The sequence below is a fragment of the Salvelinus sp. IW2-2015 genome, linkage group LG4q.1:29 (assembly GCF_002910315.2).
Source record: "Salvelinus sp. IW2-2015 linkage group LG4q.1:29, ASM291031v2, whole genome shotgun sequence".
Lineage (NCBI taxonomy): Eukaryota > Metazoa > Chordata > Actinopteri > Salmoniformes > Salmonidae > Salvelinus > Salvelinus sp. IW2-2015.
Genome location: NC_036842.1, coordinates 2602140 through 2625261, shown reverse-complemented (window position 1 = coordinate 2625261; position 23122 = coordinate 2602140). Strand labels below are relative to the sequence as shown.

The following is a 23122-nucleotide window of genomic DNA, read 5'->3' as shown; positions in this document are numbered from 1 at the left end:
GGTTGAAAAACGACTTTTAATGACTCCAACCTAAGTGTATGTAAACTTCCGACTTCAACTGTATATGATATTAGTATTTAGCAGACACTTTTATCCAAAGCGACTTACAGAACTGTCAGAACTGAATATTGACAGTGACACACTTCTCTCTCTCAGACGCTGGGTACCTGCATGAGACAGCGGACGTGAGGCGGCAGATCAGTCACTACCAGGTGGCGTCTCGTAGTCATGTGACATCCTCCAGCCCCACCGCCCGGCCCCAGGCTGCGAGCTCTGACACTCGGCCGGAAGGCATCCTGACCTGCGAGTTCTGTGAGTTCAGTTCGGGATACATGCAGAGCCTGAGACGCCACTACAGGGACCGACACGGAGGCAAGAAACTGTTCAAGTGCAAAGACTGCTCCTTCTTCACCTGCTCCAAGTAAGGAAATTAATATTACAGTATATTATARATACATTATATATACATTATATTACCAACATAAGATGGTCTCCTTTTCAATTTCAATCACGTCCTCTTTCCTCCTTCTCAAACCGCATTGGAYGAGAGGTCCCTCGTTTCGGACCTTCTCCTCCAAAACAGTTTGAGAAAGTGGAGAGGAGAGTGGACGTAAGAAATCACGGAGAGACAAATTGGGAAAGAGCCTATGTCTTCCTGTTCTTCTTTTTATGATGGTTGTTTGACAACAGAGTTGTGGGTTGTTTCTCCTTATGTCCATTCGGGCCTCACTAAATCTATTCTGTTCTTCTCAGGTCGACATTCACCATGCATGTGGAAGCAGGACACACTGTGGTTCCGGAGGAGGGTCCCAAAGACCTACGCTGTCCCCTCTGTCTCTACCACACCAAATACAAGAGCAATATGATCGACCACGTCGTCCTGCACAGGGGTAAGCCAAGCCAAAACCTGTGATTACTTGTTTTACGTGCTCGAATATTGTTAAGACAACTTAGAGGTAATAACTGTTAGTGCCAGGTGGAAGGAGCTCATTGAGTCCTCCTGAAAGTCAAAGCTGTACTAGTATTGCAGTGCCAGACATCACGCCGTATTGTCGCACACCAAAATGCACGAGCAAATGTCGCACACCAATTAGCTGTACTTACTAAGTTACAACTTCACGGTTGGAGGTGCTGTGATGCTGTTGACACAATATTTATCTCTTTCTCTCSCTCACTCCCTCCCTCTACCCTCTCCTTCCCTACCCCAGAGGAGCGTGTGGTGCCCCTGGAAGTGTCTCGCTACACGCTGTCTCGCCACCTGGCCGGCGGGGTGTTCCGCTGCCACAAATGCACCTTCACCTGCTCCAGCGACCAGAGCCTGCAGCGGCACGTCACCGAGCACAACGAGACGAAACCCTACCAGTGCCAACTGTGCTACTACGACAGCAGGCAGCGCTACCAGCTGGAGACACATCTCCGAGACGAGCACAAGGTAGGGCAGAACTACAAGTCCCAGCATGCACCCCGGCTCAACCATACAGTCAGCTGTTTTAATACAAGTACCCGGAGAGCTAACATTTGGTAGGATGGGTSGGCTTTAAAAGAAAATGATCCAAAAGGATTTAGTTACTGTTTAAAGCAGGCTGTTTTCTAAGGATGTCGTCCTGAGACAATCACGAGATCGTATCAACTTGTACACAGTTACGTTTTGGCACACTTTAACCTCAGAGATGAAAGCCCAAAAGGCTTGGATACCTTGATTGTAAAACAATGGCTTCAATTGGTCTTTAGTGTTTTTAATATCGGTGTCGAATAAGCGATGCGTTATTTCAGTACTTTATCATGATATCTCCATGGCATGCGGATATAATGTGCTTACCGATAAAAGGATCCGTGGTCATACAGAGTAGATCATGCCGGATGATTTAAAATCCCACACACATATGCTTGGTAGGAAGAAGCTGCCTGCTATCTATTCTGAGTGCATATCACAAATAATAGGTTTCATTTCCCTTAGTCCCATAATGGGGATAATGCATGAGATGCCGAGCGAGGTCACATGGCATTTCATGAGGTTGAAGTATACATTAAACTTAAAAGGGCACAGACGGAGGCAGCAGTGCGAGCTCCCTTTCAAGGGAAGGAGGAGAGAAGTCACTCTTACTGTGTGCTCGTTGTTGGCCAATTACAGCAACTCTTTCTGACATGATACCTGTCACTCATAGTGTGTGGTGAGGTGCTCATAGATTGTAAAATAAAAATGTACTTCTTGTTGAATAAACACATTATATACGGTACCACTAAACATGAGCAACTTGAACTGCCTGTAGAATGTGTATTCAGAGACAGTCCCATTGGGCAGCAGGTTAAAAGGACTTCATTACAACCTGCTCACAACCAGAATTTGTTGTTTCAGTGTCAGTAATACCCAATGGGGTCTTCATACTCAGTGATGTAGTGGGAATTAAAAGAAACTGCCATTCACAGTGAACAAAGGAACACTTCCTATACTTTCAATGCATTTTTACTCTAAAGGCGTTTACCCTTCCACTGCAACACTGATCATACTGATAAATCAATTATTAATTAACCAATCAATCATACCTCTGTCTTTTGTTGTTGATCAGGTGATCCGTAACTTTGAGTTGATGGGGCAGGTCAACCTGGATCGGCTGGATGCTATAAAGGAGAGGAACAGTAGTGCCGGGGAGGAAGAGGAGAGAGAGGAGGATGGATTAGGAGCGATGGAGGAAGAGATTGTGGAGGATGAAGTGGAGATGGAGGAGAGTATAGATGAAGAGCTAGAGCAGAAGGAGGAGGAGGAGAATAGGATTGAAGAGGAAGAGGCAGAAAAGCCAGCTCCAAAAGGTAAACAAGGATCTTCATCGTCATTATTGATGTGACTAACAACTCAGTGGCCTTGTGGTTAGTGTCCGKCCTGAGATTGGAAGGTTGTGAGTTCAATCCCTGGCCGAGTCATACCAAATACTGTAAAAATGGGACCTGATGCGTCTCCGTTTGGAACTCAGCATTAAGGAGATGGATTGTGGGTAAGGCCCTGCGATAAACTAGGGTCCTGTCCAGGGTGTGTACTTGTACATCAAGCTGCCTCACGCTACAGAAACAGGAGATAGTTTCCTTCCCTATGACATTTACATTACATTTAAGTCATTTAGCAGACGCTCTTATCCAGAGCGACTTACAAATTGGTGCATTCACCTTATGATATCCAGTGGAACAACCACTTTACAATAGTGCATCTAACTCTGAGCCATCCTGGCTCGCACAAGCCAAGGCTCATTCAAGGCTACTTACTTACTACTAACAATATGACTAACAATGCCAAATCCATCTCTGTTGGCTGCTACCAAAAGGGTTGGGCTCAGTCCCATTTCAGTGCAGTCAATTCAGAGAGGTGAACTGAAATTCCAAGTCAGTTACTTCCTGGATTTAAATGGGATTCACTCCAACCTTGTAATCTGACATGACTGGGTCTCTGCTGTATCTGTCTGGGCTGATGTCGTATCATGCGCCCCTCTCATCATGCTGATCTCTGTCTGTTCCCCAGACGTCCCAGTAGTTTCCCCCAGCAGCAGCAGTGTGACTGCCTCCGCTGAGAAGCGCTTCCCCTGTGAGTTCTGTGGTCGCTGCTTCACTAACAGCATAGAGTGGGAACGACACGTCCTCCGACACGGCATGTAAGTCTCTTTCTCTCTCTCTCTCTTCCTACCTCCGTCTCTCCTTCTGCCTCACACACATACTTTCTCACTCCCTCCCTATCTCTCTCTCTCCTTACCCCTCTTCCTCCCTTCCTCTTTCTTCTGCATGTTTTCCCCCCGATATGTTCCTGTGGTAATGGACATTGACCTTTCCCCCTCTCATCATAATACAGGACTGTTACCAACAGCAGAACAGACACTAGCACCAACCCAGCAATAGACGCATCAGCCTCAGCTCTGCCTTCTATTGGCTCYTCGACCATTGGGACGATGACGGACAGAGGAGTGGACCTATCTAGCAACGGCATGGAAGTGGAGAAAGAATATGCCTCCGACCTATTACAGAGTAGTAACAATCTGAATGAGGAAGACAACAAAGAAATGCTTGAAACCAAAAAATGACATATAAGAAGATGGAAGAGAAGAGTACTGGGGCCTAACATTGTAGTCACTTTGCTAGAGACTATACATTAGGTTGAATTAATATTGGTATTGGGTTGGGTATCAAAAATAGGCTGCTAAAGAAAGAAAAGAAAATTATGGAAACAAAAAAGAATTGTGACCTTTTGGAGTATTGTTAGATTTTAAGTGTTACATATTGGAAACTATAGGTTGTGTTACATCCTACATTTTTTAAATGGCTGAACCTTAAAATGAGTCAATGGTCCCGTAGGACAGATGTTAATATATTGGTAACCAATAGTGAATGTTACTGTAAAGCACACATTATGGTCAAATCTGCAGTTTCTACAGTTTAAAGTTCATGTCTACTAACTACAATATTTTGTAGAAAGAAAGAGTGGGTCACATTTCCCCAAAAACATGTTTGAAATTGTGGGAAGATATGTTGGGGGGGAAAAAATTGAAATTGGGGGAATTTTATTTTTAGATATACGTAGATATAKTGACCCCTTGGAYGTTCCAAACGAGGGGTTCTATAAATATAGATAACCTACTGTATGACCTACCACATTTAGTTCCCTGACCCCCTTTTAACCTCACTGCTACCAACAAGATCCTAATATACTTATAACCCCATCATCTAGTGTTGTAATGTTGAGAGACAGGCAGTGTGTGAGAGATGACTCATCACGATCTGGGCCCATATTCATAAAACATTTCAGAGTAGGATAGCCGTTTTGCCTTTTAGATCAAACTGAATATGATTATATGGACAGGGGGGACCTGATCCAAGATCTGTCTTCTCAACTGTCCCTCTCCACCCCGTCCATACTAGCTGTAAAACACACAGTAGAACGGTTTCTGTGATTTGACCCGGATGATACCTTTACATTAGTTTAATTTTTWATTTTTTTAGCCTTGTGTTATTAATCAAGTAGAATAATTCCTTGAGGAATAGTTGCACCTTATTTGTCTATAGTATATTTCAAACTTTGATTTGTTACATTTTTAGAATATTGACCTGACTTTTGCCCCAATGTTTATATATAGCAAATTGTTATATACAGTAGTACCCTTGAATATGATAAATATGCCTTCAGCCTTAGGCATTCCCAGCACTTCCACTCTTTAATACCGCTTTTATTGTCTATTGTCCGTCTTCTGACAGTTGTACATTTGAAAGTGAACTGACACAAGTGTCCCCACAACATGATAACCAGCAGTTGAATCAATAATGGTTATTATTGTGGCATTGATTGGTTTCCTTGTTGTTTTTGTTTATCGATAACAAGTTCGATGTTGTTGTAAAAACTACACGGTAGTCTGTGACACAGTACATGTCATCAATGTCGGAAGAACACAGAGAGAATGCTGTACACCCCGGAAGCTACCGTTTTCTCTTTCTGACATGAACATGAGGAGAATGGCATGACGCAAAGCAGATAATTCACCTCATCAACAGATAATTGCGACAGCATTTACAGGAGAACTTGTAAGTATGCCAGAGAAACGGATGATAAAATGTGACTGACCAGCAATGCGAAAGTACAACACTTAGGTGTTTAACTTACATGTTGCCGTGTAAAGTGTCGTATTCTATGATTCTGTTGTTGTGTATGACGATGAMTCTGAAGAGTCTGTTCTTCGGTATGCTCCTTTTTAGACTACGCTGTTTTGACAAATAAGGCAGAGATTGTATATGTTAGAAGTTGCTGCTCAAAATACCCCAAAGCCTTATTAGAATAACGAATGGCAATTATTTCAAGCTTCGTCGATAGAGATGTTTTCTTTCCAACACTGGTTGGTTGGAACCGATACAAACCAATACAACGTGATTGACAGTGTATCTGTAATATGGCTCCTTTGAGCCATCAAAGGAGACACGCAAAAAAAATGGAAATGTGCTCTTGGTAACAAAATATTTAGCTGGCTATGTTTGCTACAATGTTCTTTCCTGAGTAACGAACCATTGTTGCAAAGGGGGTTGGAACCCAGAGACATAAATACATGTATATATGGCTCTGGTAAAAAACCTAGTCCCCTGTAGGGTGCATTCCGAGAGTCATGCATGTACGTATGTGATATGCAGTTGTGTGTAGAAAAACAAACTACTTGTCAAGTGTTTGAAACTGTGGTGTTTCAGAAAGGAAATGTTTCCCTTTTCCCTTTAGGTGTTGGTCTCATATTAAACAAATAAACAAAAAAAAAGATCAAGTTAAAAGATAAAAACCTTTGGAGTGAGCTGTTTTTTCAGACTCCCAAATCAAGATGTTATAATAAGCTGTTGTACAACGTCTGGTTGATACGAAATATGTCTTCTTTTATTTTGTACCTTTAAAAACAACAACACGGGGGTGATTTGGTGCTAAATCTCTTACCCCRCCTATCCTTTAAAAGGACCAGCTTAGCTTTTTAAACATTAACCCATAGAGAAATMTTTGTTTTGAGGAAATAAGCTTTTTGAAGTGGGGTTAATTTGGGATTTTGTGAGGTGGTTGGAACTGTCCTGTCTCTCTGTATCCCAAATTGGTTGCTTTTCCATTGTCCATTTTTAATAGGCATCTGTTAAATACTCACTGTATTCAGTGTCCCGCTGTACCATAAGGTGGTGGGACACTGTTGGTTGTTGGTCACACCCCTTCCTCCCACCTCCCAATTGAACCCCTGCTCGTCATAACACACTGGATGCTTGTATGTATATATTTKGTTTGTTTCCATGATGTTTCTCTTCTCTTCTTCTCTTCAGACTGTTCTCTATTGTTTGACTACCTTAGATTCTCCATCTTGCCTTTCTCCTGTGAAAATCTGATTCCTGATGGTGGGTTGTGATATTACCTAGAATGATTGTTTACAATTGTATTCCATTTTATCTCTGGATATTCTGTAAATATTGTAASTCATTGTCTTTTTTTAACTTGTTAATAAAGTTATCAGATAKCGGTACTCTGTAGTTGTTGTTGTTGTTGATGTCAGGGATTACAGTTGCGTTTTGTTTGTCTGTTGTTTCCAATCAGATATYTCTGTTCATGTGTCTCTGTCACAAATTCCCAGAAATCGCACGGCCAATCCGCGTAATCATTTTTTATTTTTGAATTGAATGTAATATTTTATGTTGTTCTTGACTATAACTGTTCTGTACTTTGTCATGTATTTGTATGTTTTATGTGGACCCCAGGAAGAGTAGCTGCTGTATGAGCAGTAGCCAATGGGGATCCTAATAAACMAAACTAAACCATTGTTTCAGGTTACTGACACTCCAAAAACAATTCTTTGTACAGGCCAAATCTATTAGTATGCCTTTCCCAATAGCTGTCATGAATTGTAATGCTCGGAGCTAAGCAAGCTTCCAGGAAAGCAGATTACAATCATGAATGCTTGCTTTCAAGGACAAAATGGATGASATTCTCAAAGATAAAATAATACAAAAGTGTTTTGCAATCACTGCTATGCAAACATTTTTCATCATGAATTCTTTATGTATTATTTATTACTCATCCTGTCCCTCATGGTTGCTAATCATTTGTTAGTGTAATAAGTATTATTTTGGATGATTCCAGAGAATGAGAAATGGATAAATATCAAATACGTTTGCTTGCTGCAGTTGTGGTCCTACGATGCGGCTTGTTTGAATGTGTCTGTCATAGACGGTGGCAATCTTCTGTTAGATCAAATGTCTTTGTGCATCTTCAATCGTCTGTTAGTGGAGTGATGCACCCATCCCTTGGTGGCAGAGGACAAAGAGAACGTTCAAAGGAGAYGCCATCCCAAATGGCACCCTATTCCCTATATAGTGCACTACTTTTGACCAGAGCCCTATCCAAAGTAGTGCAATATGTAGGGGGATAGGGTGCCATTTTATTTACATAATCCTTTGTCTCACGTCAGTCACAGATAAAATAATGTGACGGACATTCGATAGACTGTGAAACCAACGGACCAAGCCGGGCTATATTCACGGCTGGGACTCCCTCCTCATCTGTCCATAGGTCTGAGAAAGTGGCCAGAGAAGAGAGAAAGGACAAAGACAACTGTCAGTTCTGTAGCTACCAGAGAGATGAACTGTTCTAGGGCAGGGTAGTTCTAGAACTAACTAGTAGGATGTCTGGTTAAAACAGCTGTGCTTTACTTTCACTGTCAAAGATTAAACTGACGTGACCTAATCAATCTGATAGTGATAATCGATATAAGAGTGAAGTCTCGATATGAGTGAAGATCTTTTTATCAAGATTTCATAGGAGTTTTTATGAACCATTTAGTTGAACTACCATGCCAATGTCTGTCCCTACCCCAAGTTGACAACACATGTTCTACTCTACAACTTGTTCATTTTACCATCCTCTATACAGGCTGTCCTGTTGGATGGTTGCCACGGAGAGAGAGTCCTCAGAGCAGCTCATAATAGTCACAACAGCTTGTCCACAGGAAATAGCTACGGAGTGAGAAGACATCCCAGTGGTCCATACTTCTATGTTCCACCCTTCCACCCAGTACCTGCCCAGCTAACAACACGTTCCCACAACTTTAGAAAACGTTCCCTTAAGATTCTCAATAGGTCATTAACTAATGTTTGCATACGAATGTTCCTGGAATGTTTCCAAGAGACCATTGCCTTAATGTCAAATAGAACTTACCCAGAACGTTGTTACCATTTTCTCAGAATTTAAGATATGGGGCCTCCCGAGTGGCGCAGTGGTCTAAGGCACTGTATTGCTAGCTAGCTGTGCAACTAGAGATCCTGGTTCGATTCCAGGCTTCCTTTGCAGTCGGCTGCGACCTGAAGACCCATGGGGCGGCACACAATTGGCCCAGCGTCGTCCGGGTTAGGGGAGGGTTTGGCCGGCAGGGAAGTCCTTGTTCCATCACGCTCTAGCGACTCCTGTGGCGGGCTGGGCGCATGCACGCTGACACGGTCTCCAGGTGCATGATGTTTCCTCCGACACATTGGTGTGGCTGTCTTCCGGGTTAAGCGGGCATTGTCTCAAGAAGCAGCGCGGCTTGGTTGGGTCGTATTTCGGAGGATGCATGGCTCTCGACCTTCGCCTCTCCTGAGTCCGTTGGAGTTGCAGCGTTGAGACAAGACTGTAACTACCAATTGGAGAGAAAAAATATAGAGAGAGATTTTAAGATATGAAGGTTCTAGACACGTTTCATGGGAACGTTGCAAGAACAGTACTGTGTCCAGTTTCCCGTGGGTTAGGAGAATATTCCATCAACGTCCCACCAAACATACACAGAACATGGATGCCATGTTCTCAGAATATAAGATATTAATGTTCTTGACACGTTTCATAGTAACATTGCATAGTAACATCCCCCCCCCCCAAAAAAAGGTTTCATTACACATCAAGCCCTGTTACTGTTGCCGAGTCAATGAACTATAACTATACTAGCCCAATAAGCACATGCTCTAGATACTGTATATCCCTTATTGGGACTGTGGAGTTAGTCATTAGTCATTGGTGCTGGAGTTTGAGACCTGCTAGGGGAGGCACCCTACTCTCACCCTACTCTCACATTTTTAGCAATCTTAATGTAATTATTTGGCAACAGTTAAAACACACCTATCTGATCTAATTACAATTAATTTTTCATTGACACATGTTTGTTCTACATGATATATGTGGTGTGGATTTCAAAAAGACGATCGTGTTCTCTTTGAGATGCTCAGCTATATACAATTAATAAATACTGATAATTGAATGTGGTCATAATTAGTGCTCAAGGGGAAATCCTATGGATTCCCATCTTTCAATGAGAAACTCATTTTGTTAGATCAGATAGGTGTGTTGTGTAACTGTTGCCAAATAATGACATTAAAGATCCAATGCCCCTAAAAACGTATAATTTTGAAAACAGCCTATGTGGCATCGATATGAGTCCGAAACATTTATTCTACTGTCAAAAGTGTAAATTGGTTAATTTTGGTCATAAAGTCAGTCTTATCCAAAACAGAGTTTGTGAGACTTGTGCTCGTGACTGCATCACAACATAAATTAAGGTTGGGTTTGCTTCAATCCTACCCGCATGCTCACAGCTGGCATCTATAAATTACACAATGTACATGGGACAATATGTTAAAATTCCAATAGCTCCAAGTTTCAATGACTTAAAAACCTCAAACCAACTATAAATTGTAGAAATTCATATACATATATTGAAAGGATTTAATGAGAAAAATAAAAGGTGTGCAACATGAAAATATTGTCTAATTTACATTGTGTCATTTATTGACGGTCCCTAACTAGCCCCGGAGGTAGGCTATCCAAAGTCAAACTACCTTTGCCACAGTGTACACCAGCCGGCTGAAGTTAATTGGCAAAATAATTTCTCTAACTTTTCCCTCTTGTGAACACGCACACGAAACACCCWTATCAAACCACAACCTGAAACCAACTCATGTTGGAATGGTTGCTAGAATTTCTTAATGAACCAAATCCATAACGATGCCAAATTAGGACGTGCATGCCCTTTTAACATGTTTTGCTAAGAATGTGAGAGTACAGCGAATCCCCTAGCGGGTCTCAAACGCCACCAGCATCAATGAAGGACACCCTAACCACTGTCCCAATAAGGGATACCCCTAGGACATGTACTTATTGGGCCTGTATAGTTAGGCCCTGTCCAGAAGAAACCCTAATCCTACCTCCCTGGGCACTTGTCGAGCGCTTCAAGTTCCTCTGTGTCCACATCACTAAGGAACTATCACGGTCCACACACACCCACACAGTCGTGAAGAGGGCTCAACAACAACTCCTCTTTCCCCTTCAGAGGCTGAAAAGATTTGGCATGGGCCCTCAGATCCTCAAAAAGTCCTACAGCTGCACAATTAAGAGCATCTTGACTGGCTGCATCACCGCTTGGTATGGCAACTGCTTGGCATCTGACCGCAAGGCGCTACAGAGGGTAGTTTATCAGTATGTCCCTGCCAACCAGGCAGTGTCAGAGGAAGGCCCTAAATATTGTCAAAGACTCCAGCCACCCAAGTCATAGAGTGTTCTCTCTGCTAGRGCACGGCAAGCGGTACCGATGCACCAAGGCTGGAACCAACAGGACCCTGAACAGCTTCTACCCCCAAGCCATAAGACTACTACATAGTTAGTTAAATAGCTAACCAATAGCTACCCATAATAATCTGCATTGACCCTTTTTGCACTAGATCTTTTGACTTATCTCATCTGTTGCTGTTACTGTTTATTATCTATCCCGTTGCCTAGTCACTTTATCCCTACCTATACAAGTGGGGTAAAAAAGTATTTAGTCAGCCACCAATTGTGCACGTTCTCCCACTTAAAACGATGGGAGAGGCCTGTAATTTTCATCATAGGTACACTTCAACTATGACAGACAAAATGAGGGGAAAAAATCCAGAAAATCACATTGTAGGATTTTTAATGAATTTATTTGCAAATTATGGTGGAAAATAAGTATTGAGGGCCCATGCCAAGTAATTACAGGCCTCTCTCATCTTTTTAAGTGGGAGAACTTGCACAATTGGTGGCTGACTAAATACTTTTTTGCCCCACTGTATGTACATATCTACCTCAATTACCTCATACCCTGCGTGTCAGCTCAGTACCGGTACCCCGTCTATATCATTACTCATTGTGGATTTTTTCCCTATATATATATATATATATTGGTGGAAAATAAGTATTGAGGGCCCATGCCAAGTAATTACAGGCCTCTCTCATCTTTTTAAGTGGGAGAACTTGCACAATTGGTGGCTGACTAAATACTTTTTTGCCCCACTGTATGTACATATCTACCTCAATTACCTCATACCCTGCGTGTCAGCTCAGTACCGGTACCCCGTCTATATCATTACTCATTGTGGATTTTTTCCCTATATATATATATATATATATATATATATATATATTATTTATTTTTTTATTCTCTGCATTGTTGGGAAGTAAGCATTTCACTGATAGTCTACACCTGTTGTTTACAAAGCATTTTGTAGATCTGGTAGGTGTAAGGCTGTAAGCAATAGGGTGAATACACTTCGAAGTAAATCTCAACTCTGTTAAAAGTACACAAAAAATACAACTTTTATTGATTATAGTCATTCAGGTGTATCATTAAAACAGGTTAATATTCCCCATCAGCAATAGACAACTATGCAGAAAGCCCTTAAATTGCTGAAATAAGTGAATCAAATTTAATGATGAGAGAACAGTCAAATTAACTGATAACTGACATGTTCTGTGTATGTCTGGTGGGACGTTAATGGAATATTCTCTTAACCCTCAGAAAAGTAGACATAGGAATGTTCTTGCAACGTCCCATGAAATGTGTCTAGAACATTAGTATTGTGTATTCTGAGAARATGGTAACCACGTTCTGGGTAAGTTTTGTTTGACGTTAAGGGAATGTTCTCTTATCTGTAATGCCAAAACATGCTGAAAAGGTTCTGAGAATGTTTTTGCTAACATAGACTAATGTTCCCCTAACTAACAGAAAACGGGACATTCAAACATTAGGGGAACATTACAGGTAACATTACAAAAACGTTCCCTCTCCCTAGAATTGTTAGCTGGGTGGCTTCTCTCACTTACCCACTAACATCTCGGTCATCAACTCTGTAGAACTGGGAACTGAGTTCAACTGATCGAAACCACAAACCCAGAGGAATGCTTGACTACCAGTCCTGTACAGGATACACACATGTGATACAGAAACAGTGGGTTAATGTAAGCCTATGTAAAAATAATATAAATTAAAGATGCCTCCTCAGGCATTTTAGAATAAGATATGCTTGTACTGTAGTGTTAAAAGACAGTAGCTTGTCAGTGAGTTACTCCTTTAGAGTTGTGTCTCTCTTGTCTTAGTACATRCAAGTCAAAGTCTTACTCTCAGTCTTACTCTCAGTCCAGTATTTCCTAATGCCTATTTTGGAAGCACTTTATTTCACAGTTCTAACATAATCTTTAAAAAATATATTCAAGACATGTGGGATCAGGAGTGGGAATCTCTGAAGCTCACCACTTCTGAGGGGCCAACGGCAGACTCACGACCCCTAGAGACAGAGAGACTGAGGAGCAGTCATGGCAGGCGGCTAGACGAGAGCTCTCCCACAGGAGTAGAAGGAATGCCTGATGTGTGTTGCTCTCCAATGACTGGACCAGGGAGAATGAGAGGAGTGTAGAGCAGCAGCCGCAGGCCAAGGGCAACATATTATCACTCACTTGACAGGGTCCTCTGAAAAATCAGACAGCAGATTTGGGGGGGGGGGGGTCTGTTAGTAAAATGTGGGTGGGGGGGATCTTTAACTAGAATGATCTTTAATTAGAAAAAGTATTTATTAACAAAGGGTGAACAAATACACCATATGTACAAAAGGATGTGGGCAGGGCCTCCCGAGCGGCGCAGCGGTCTAAGGCACTGCATCCCAGTGCTTGAGACGTCACTACAGACCCGGGTTCGTGTCACTACAGACCCAGGCTGTGTCACAACAGGCTGTGACTGGGATAAATAAAGTAGTATGTGGACACCCCTTCAAATGAGTGGATTCGGATATTTCAGTCACACGCGTTGCTGACAGGTGTATAAAATTGAGCACGCACTGCTGCAATCTCCATAGACAAACATTTGAAGAAGAATGGCCTTACTGCACTGTCATAGGAAGACACCTTTCCAACAAGTCAGTTCTTAAAATTTCTGCCCTGCTAGAGCTGCCCCGGTCAACTGTAAGAGCTGTTATTGTGAAGTGGAAATATCTAGGAGCAACAACGGCTCAGCTATGAAGAGGTAGGCCACACAAGCTCASAGAACGGGACCGGTGAGTGCTGAAGCATGTAGTGCATAAAAATCATCTGTCCTCGGTTGCAATACTCATMACTGAGTTCCAGACTGCCTCTGGAAGTAATGTCAGCACAATAACTGTTCATTGGAAGCTTCATGATGGGATTCCATGGCCGAGCAGCCATACACAAGCCTAAGATCACCATGCGCAATYCCAAGTGTCGGCTGGAGTGGTGTAAAGCTGCCACCATTAGACTCTGGAGCAGTGGAAACGTGTTCTCTGTAGTGATGCTTCACCATCTGGCAGTCTGATGMACAAATCTGTGTTTGGTGGATGCCAGGAGAACACTACTGTAAAGTTTAGTGGAGGAGGAATAATGGTCTGGAGCTGTTTTTTATGGTTCGGGCTAGGCCCCTTAGTTCCAGTGAAGGGGAATCTTAARGCTACAGCATACAATTACATTTTAGACGATTCTGTGCTTCCAACTTTGTGACAACAGTTTGGGGAAGGCCCTTTCCTGTTTCAGAATGACAATGCCCCTGTGCACAAAGCGAAGTCCATACAGAAATGGTTTGTCGAGATTGGGGTGGAAGAACAAGACTGGCTTTCACAGAGCCCTGACCTCAACTCCATCAAACACCTTTGGGATGAATTGGAACGCCAACTGCGAGCCAGGCCTAATCGCCTAAAATCAGTGCCGGACCTCATTAATGCTCTTGTGGCTAAATGGAAGCAAGTCCCCGCATCAATGTTCCAACAGCTAGTGGAAAGCCTTCCCAGAAGAGTGGAGGCTGTTATAGTAGCYAATGGGGGACCAACTCCATATTAATGCCCATGATTTTGGAATGAGACATTCGATGAGCGGGTGTCCACATACTTTTGGTKATGTAGTGTACGTTTGCTTTGCAGAACTTGTTTCTGTAGCAGTTTTACATCTAATTTCCTGCAATTCCACACATTTTGCCATGGCTTATACCTTGTTAATATGATATCTGATTGAGAGTAATTAACAAAARCAATGGGGGCCCCTTGGAGGTCAGGGAACCTGGGCATGTGGCCTGGTCGGTAATTTGGTCACGACTACAAGTTTACCTGTTGTCCATAGGTTTCCACCCAATTGGKAACAGATTTTCATGCGAATATTCAAAAATCTGCATAAAAACAAATGCTAATTTTCCTACCAGAGATGTGTTTCCATCAAATTGACTTGCGGACTAAATGCTGTACGTGATGAGGTAGTGTATATAAAAATAACTTTTGCMCTTAAATTCGCATGTACCAAATACAAAATATAAGTTAAATGGGTTTCCCTCGCATTATCAACTCTCCGGATCGTTTTGTCACAAAATATGTTGCGTTATATAGCGAATGTGCRCACTCTGGTCTTGGCACGCTCTAGACATCAGTTTGCAGGTACAGTGCAGGTAGGCTACCTACATAGTAAGATTATTATGGACAAAAGAGCAAGATTCTTTTTATTTGTCAAACGGCTGCCAAGCATCGATCATCATGTCACCAGAATAAGACCCTCAATATTTATTGGAAAAGACCCACAAGGCAAAAACGGGTTAAATCAACGTTGTTTCCACATCATTTCAACCCCCAAAAATCTATGTGATGACTTTGAATCAATGTGAGAAAATGATTGGATTTGCAAGAAGTAATCAACGCAAGGGAAATGTCTTCTTTTTTTCAACTCAATTTTTTTACCCAAATCAGATTCAATTTTTTGTTGATTTCACTTTTAATTCACACAAGTCAACCAAATGTAAATAAAAACTAGYCGTTGAACTGACGTCTGTGCCCAGATGTGAGCATCAAGTTCATCATGTGCACTTTCACAATCCTGTTAAATTCATCATAATTTTACAGTATATCTGTAGCGTAACAAACTGCATGCTTCCCAAAGTAGTAGAGGGAGAACCACAAATGCATCGCGTGACTCCAAATTTACCTCAATAGGATGGTTATTATATCAACATTTGTGCATAATTCATTTTACCGACACAAGAAGATCCCACCTTGTCTAGCGTGTTTTCCTTTGTCAACATTTGGAACGTTTACTGACTAATCTGTTTCTATCAGGCCTGCCATTAAAAAAAATATTCGACATGTAGACTTTAGTCGCATAGAAAGGTTGGATGGAAATCTGGTGATGCACAACCGAGTTTTGAAATGTAACATTGTGTATTCTACTATTCTAACTCTCAACGGAGTTTTTTAAATTTTATTAAAAARCCAGAGTCCGGACATCGGTGTCCTCATAATGTATCTACTGTATGGCCCTGGTTAAACAGGATAACTTACTAACTGAATACAGAATGTTGACTGATATAAACGGTTGAATGAGTTTAGATTGTTGAAAGACTACTGTTAGACCAAAATGAGCGTCTCTTCCAGTTAATAAAGAGAGTAAAGGGAGCGCTATTTGTAGTGAATGTGTTCGGAAATATACAGTCCCGGTGAGATATACAAGTAAACAGATAATAAATAGATAACAAATAAACCACACATTACCTTGAGTTRACTAATACTTGGGTAATAATTAATTCAATTGAAGACAATATAGTGTGGTGCTTGATTTCCTTAGCAGCTATACATTGTATTACTCTATAAAATAAAATTATTGTGATTGTGTATGAAGAGCCAGACTTACCTTGCCCATTGGTGTGGTCTCAATGTTGGAAAGTCAAAAAGGTTCATGCCCAATTACCCTCTGGTACTTCAGGGCACAGCTCCATTCTTTTAGTGATCACTGGGTTGCTCCAGCAGGTCAGAGGCCTACCTCCTTCTCCTTCCCTCTGAGATGTGGAGTCTTCTCTGTGGGTCTGACCTGACTTAGCCTACGCCCTCAGACACTTCATGGCCTAGCATTAATATAAGCAACTGCTCTCAGGTTTATCCATGTCACGACTTCCGCCAAAGTCGGTCCCTCTCCTTGTTCGGGCGGCATTCGGCGGTCGACGTCACCGGTCTTTTAGCCAGCGCCGATACACTTTTCATTTTCCATTTGTTTTGTCTTTGTTTTCTACACACCTGGTTTCTATTCCCCAATTACATGTTCATTACTTAACCCTCTGTTTCCCACATGTTAGTGTGCGTGTTTATTGATTGTTCATGGCGGTACTTGTCGGCTGGTTATGTTTGTCGGGTTATGTATTTACGCCCGTTATTTTCGAGTGACCGGTATTTCTCCGCACTTTGAGTATTGTCTTTATACTGGTGCTGTCTTGGAATTAAATACCTTGTACACTKATTTCTGCTCTCCTGCGCCTGATTCACTGCACCAGTTAACCACCGCCTGACAACCCAGCTAAAAACAAAAGTTCTCACAACTTGGAGAAAGTTCCCTTAAAAACCTCTTATACTCATGGAAATTGGCCTATAGGGCTAAATTTAAATATTTCTTACGGAGGAAGTATGGAATGCTTAACCATAGTAGCAATTAGAAGGGAACAGTTTGGAGATTATGGGGAAATTATTAAGGTGAGGACACAAACGTTCATCTGACACAAGACTGAATCCAAATATTACACTGTTTATTTTATGTGCATTTTACATTTACTGTACTTTTTGCCGCATTTGTTGATAACAAAATCTGAAAATACTCCGGACACATTCAGTAACATGATAAGAATATTCTTGGAAAATGTGGGGTAAGTGCAACCTAAGACAAAAAAATTACAAGGGTTTGAGTGAGAGGTCTAACTGGTGTTTCCAAGTGGACACACAACTCTCCACAGTTCCTAAGTAATTTCATTGCACTTTTATGACTCAAAGAAWAATCTTCAACTATWWGGTGCTTTTTTGAGCTCTTCTAGCTGTGCCGTTCAGGAACTAGAGCAAGCACACTTGTAGTTGTTTTGTTTGGAATAGAGCCCTGCATCCCCGCCTTTCAGACAATTACTGTTGTCGTTTACGCAATCCAAAAACAGTCTATTATAAATTGCATCTGGGTCAGGTGGGCATAATTTGATAGCTTGTTCTATTGTTAACACCACTTAATAAATTATAAAACGTGACTTTACAGTGTTAGGCTTTCACAAAACAATTCAGAAAAGCAGATTGTAATTTTGGTGTGCGTAGAATGGAGTCATGAGTGCAATCAGATGTGTGGTCCGCGGCAAATTCTCTTCACAATAKAACAAACACAGGCTCATTCTGTTCAAGACAACTCAGGGTATAACGCCATGTCATCTTGTAACTAAATCAAGCATAGTGATCATCAACATTGACACCATATTACATAAGGTTTTATGATATGGAAATGCAAAGTGCAAATTTAGTCGGGTGTCTGGCTTGCGTGTATGACATCAACGTGGTATTTATCATAACATTCAACGTCTCATCTTTAATACATTTTTTAAAAATTTCAAAAGTCACACAATTAGTGGGAGGGATGGGGAAAACGTATTGTCGRGCGTGGTGCTCCAGTTCAGAACAGCTGTCAGTCGAAACCCATACAGAGCTGTGAAGRGGAGACCCTGAGCTCTGACATCCTGTATAGCATGTTACTGTATAGACACTACGTTCTAATTTAGGCACTTATCAATGTCCAAATCTACCATCATTATAACCTACCGTTTCCATCCATAGGAATGTTCCAGTGACGTASAAGGACAGTTTCCAGGAGTACATTCCCTTAACGTCAAACAGAACTTACCCAGAACTTGGTTACAATGTTCTCAGAATATTCCAAATTAATGTTCTACACACATTTCATGGGAACGTTGCAAGAACAGTAATCCATCCCACCGCATTTACACAGAACATGGATGCCATGTTCTCCGAATATAAGATATTAATGTTCTAGACATGTTTCATGGGAACGTTGCATGAACATTCATGTGTATCAGTGGTCAGGACTTTGCCTGATGGTCTCAAAGAAATGTTCTCGAAAGTAAAAAGTAAAAAAAAATAGTTCCATCATTATAGATCACCCCTTCCTACTGTGGCCGAGCGTATCAAGGAGCTGAACCATTCAGAGCGATTTGTTGACAAGTTTAGGAACACTCACACAATACTCTAAATTTACATTTTTGACACACATGATTCCATTGTGCTCGTTAATTTATTCAATGTCCTCCCATGGGATTTGAACTGACAACCTCTTAGTTCACAGCCTTTCACCACCACGTCGGTGCCAGTTACCAGGCAAATAACCTTGTTTTAATATTACTCCTGAATCACTATGATCAATAAAAATGTTTTTATTGAGTGTACTATTAACAGAGCTGAGGTTTACTTCAAAGTGCATTCACCCTATTGTTTACACCTATCCAGTTGTTTCAGATCTACACAAGTGCCTAGGGAGAAGGGGTTAGGGTTTACTTCTGGATAAGGCCTATTAAGCACATGCACTAGTGATATTCCTTATTGGGACAGTGGTTAGGGTGTTTGTTATTGGTGCTGGTGGACTGGGTTTGAGAACTGCAGAGGTAGTCACACTACTCTCATGTTCTTAGCAATATACTGTATGTTATCATTATTTTCAACACCCTTAACTGGTTTAATTCAAATATGTTTCTCATTGAAAGATGGGAATCTGTAGGATTACCCGCTAAACACAAATTATGACCACATTTCCAGTACCTTTCAATAATGATCAGTATTTATTAATTAAATGAAGCTGAGCATCAATCCATTGTCTTCTTGAAATGCACTTRYAATTAAATCTCAGCTCTGTTAAAAGMWCACTCAAGAAAAACTWTTTTATTGAACATAGTGATTCAGGAGTAACATTAAAACAGGGTAAAATGCCTAACCAACATTAGACCATGATACAGAAAGCCCTAAAATTGCTGAAATAAGTCAATCAAATGAAGAATGAGAGAACWGTCASATTAACTGATAACTGARACAGATATGGTAGCGTTGTAGAAAGATTGGAATGCTGTGAACCAAGAGGTTGTGAGTTCAAATCSCAGGTGAGGACATGCTGAATAATAATTACTATGAACAGACACAATGTAATTGTGTGGATTAAATATTCTACTAAGACTCAGAAAACTGGACYCAGGAATGTTCCAATGAAATGTGTCTAGAACATTAATGTTGAATATTCTGAGAACARGGCAAACCTGTTCTGTTTGACTTTCAGAGAATGTTCTCCTAACTCTAACACCTGAAAAAATACCTCAGACAAYGGGCTAGGTCAGTGGCAGATCTACACTTGATCCAGTCACAAACTGAACCTTCCCCCTACTTGGACTGACAGATTCTACAACAGCCCTATGCCTTACTTTGTTAGACTGCTTAACTGTAATATTATATACTGCATCTCTTATCATTTTATTATATGGACACTCAAACGTCTGGTGAACACTACGGTTAACATTACAAAAACATTCTCTCTCCCTAGAATTGTTAGCTGGGTAAAATCAAATCAAATCAAATGTTATTTGTCACATACACATGGTTAGCAGATGTTAATGCGAGTGTAGCGAAATGRTTGTGCTTCTAGTTCCGACCATGCATTAATATCTAACAAGTAATCTAACAATTTCACAACACCTTATACACACACGTGTAAAAGGAATGAAAAAGAATATGTAGATAAAAATATATGGATGAGCGATGGAGAACCCGAACGGCATTGGCAAGATGCAGTAGATGGTATAGAGTACATTATATACATATGAGATGAGTAATGTAGGGTATGTAAACATTATATAAAGTGGCATTGTTTAAAGTGGCTAGTGATACATTTATTACATCCAATTTTTTATTATTAAAGAGGCTAGAGATTTGAGTCAGTATGTGGGCAGCAGCAACTCAAAGTTAGTGATGGCGTGTTAACAGTCTGATGGCCTTGAGATAGAAGCTGTTTTTCAGTCTCTCGGTCCCAGCTTTGATGCACCTGTACTGACCTCGCCTTCTGGATGATAGCGGGGTGAACAAGCAGTGCTTGGGTGGTTGCTGTCTTGATATCTTTTGGCCTTCTGTTGACATCGGTGGTGTAGGTGTCCTGGAGGTCAGGTAGTTTGCCCCCGGTGATGCGCTTGTGCAGACCTCACTACCCGCTGGAGAGTCTTACGGTTGTGGGCGGAGCAGTTGCCGTACCAGGCGGTGATACAGCCCAGGCGGTGATACAGGGGGACCATTTCAGTTTGTCTGTGATGTGTACTCTGAAGAACTTAAATCTTTCCACCTCCTCCACTACTGTCCCGTCGATGTGGATAGGGGGGTGCTCCCTCTGCTGTTTTCCTGAAGTCCACGATCATCTCCTTTGTTTTGTTGACATTGAGTGTGAGGTTATTTCCTGACACCACACTCCGAGGCCCTCACCTCCTCCCTGTAGGGCCGTCTCGTCGTTGTTGCTAATCAAGCCTACCACTGTAGTGTCGTCTGCAAACTTGATGATTGAGTTGGAGGCGTGCATGGCCACACACAGTCATGGGTGAACAGGGAGTACAGGAGAGGGCTGAGAACTCACCCTTATGGGGCCCCAGTGTTAAAGATCAGCGGGTGGAGATGTTGTTTCCTACCCCTCACCACCTAGGGGCGGCCCGTCAGGAAGTCTAGGACCCAGTTGATGACGAGTTTGGAGGGTACTATGGTTAAATGCTTAGCTGTAGTCGATGAACAGCATTCTTACATAGGTATTCCTCTTGTCCAGATGGGTTAGGGCAGTGTGCAGTGTGATTGCGATTGCATCATCTGTGGACCTATTGCGGCGGTAACAAATTGGAGTGGGTCTAGTGTGTCAGTAGGGTGGAGTGATATGGTCCTTGACTAGTCTCTCAAAGCACTCTCATGATGACGGAAGTGAAGTGCTACGGGGCGATAGTCATTTAGCTCAGTTACCTTAGCTTTCTTGGGAACAGGAACAATAGTGGCCCTCTTGAAGCATGTGGGAACAGCAGACTGACTTAAGGATTGATTGAATATGTCTGTAAACACACCAGCCAGCTGGTCTGCGCATGCTCTGAGGAAAGCGGCTAAGGATGCCGTCTGGGCCGGCAGCCTTGCGAGGGTTAACACGTTTAAATGTTTTACTCGCGTTGGCTGCAGTGAAGGAGAACCCGCATGTTTTGGTAGCGGGCCGTGTCGGTGGCACTGTATTGTCCTCAAAGCGAGCAAAGAAGTTGTTTAGTTTGTCTGGGAGCAAGACATCGTGGTCCGCGACGGGGCTTGTTTTCTTTTTGTAGTCCGTGATTGACTGTAGACCCTGCCACATACCTCTCGTGTCTGAGCCGTTGAATTGCAACTCTACTTTGTCTCTATACTGACGCTTAGCTTGTTTGATTGCCTTGCGGAGAGAATAGCTACACTGTTTGTATTCGGTCATGTTTCCGGTCACCATGCCCTGATTAAAAGCAGTGGTTCGCGCTTTCAGTTTTGCGCGAATGTTGCCATCAATCCACGGTTTCTGGTTGGGAAAGGTTTTAATAGTCGCTGTGGGTAGAACATCACCGATGCACTTGCTAATAAACTCGCTCACCGAATTACTCATCAATGTTATTGTCCGACGCTATGCGGAACATATCCCAGTCCACGTGATCGAAGCAATCTTGAAGCGTGGAATCCGATTGGTCGGACCAGCGTTGAACAGACCTGAGCACGGGCGTTTCCTGTTTTAGTTTCTGTCTATAGGCTGGSAGCAACAAAATGGAGTCGTGMTCAGATTTTCCGAAAGGAGGGCGGGGYAGGGCTTTGTATGCGTCGCGGAAGTTAGAGTAACAATGATCCAGGGTTTTGCCAGCCCATTCGATATGCTGATAAAATTTAGGGAGCCTTGTTTTCAGATTAGCCTTGTTAAAATCCCCAGCTACAATATGTGGTTTCCAGTTTACATAGAGTCCAATGAAGTTCTTTCAGGGCCGTCGATGTGTCTGCTTGGGGGGGGATATACGCGATTGTGATTTTAATCGAAGAGAATTCTCTTGGTAGATAATGCGGTCATAACCTGTAGCCTATTAATAGGCCTATTTGGGAGGTGCATAAGGAAGGTAGATCTGGATACAGGAACGAGGGTAGCGCAGCCTAAAAGTTACAACTTTTTAAAACGTATATAATATAGTGCAATAATGAAACTAGAATGGTTTTTAAAAAATCGGAGAAAATAGCACCGTTAAATCAGCTTAAAATCAAAGTCACGAACAGCAGGGAAATGATGATTGATGCGCCGATGATGATGATCTGCTTCTGTGATGCACTGCTACCAATGAATGAATGAATGYATGGATGGATGYAWGGATGGATGGATGGATGAAAACTACATTTCTCAGGTCTCGTGTACGTCACACTCGCATCCCGAGTTGACGTATGCCTAATCGTCTTTTTGTGTAAAGGTTTGTTTATGGTTAGCGCTGAA

General features: G+C 41.9%; 1 protein-coding gene across 3 annotated transcripts in view; it reads left to right on the top strand.

Moving 5' to 3' along the window:
* Positions 1-7315, top strand: part of LOC111961246 (zinc finger protein 462-like) — a 97767-nt gene extending 90452 nt beyond the window's left edge. For all 3 annotated transcript variants that reach the window (XM_023983365.2, XM_023983366.2, XM_023983364.3), the window contains 6 exons: positions 157-421; positions 754-890; positions 1209-1432; positions 2568-2808; positions 3509-3638; positions 3833-7315. In XM_023983365.2, the coding sequence (XP_023839133.1) occupies positions 157-421; positions 754-890; positions 1209-1432; positions 2568-2808; positions 3509-3638; positions 3833-4061 (1226 nt within the window). In that variant the 3' untranslated portion in view covers positions 4062-7315. The remainder of the gene's footprint in view (positions 1-156; positions 422-753; positions 891-1208; positions 1433-2567; positions 2809-3508; positions 3639-3832) is intronic.
* The last annotated feature ends 15807 nt before the right edge of the window (positions 7316-23122 follow it).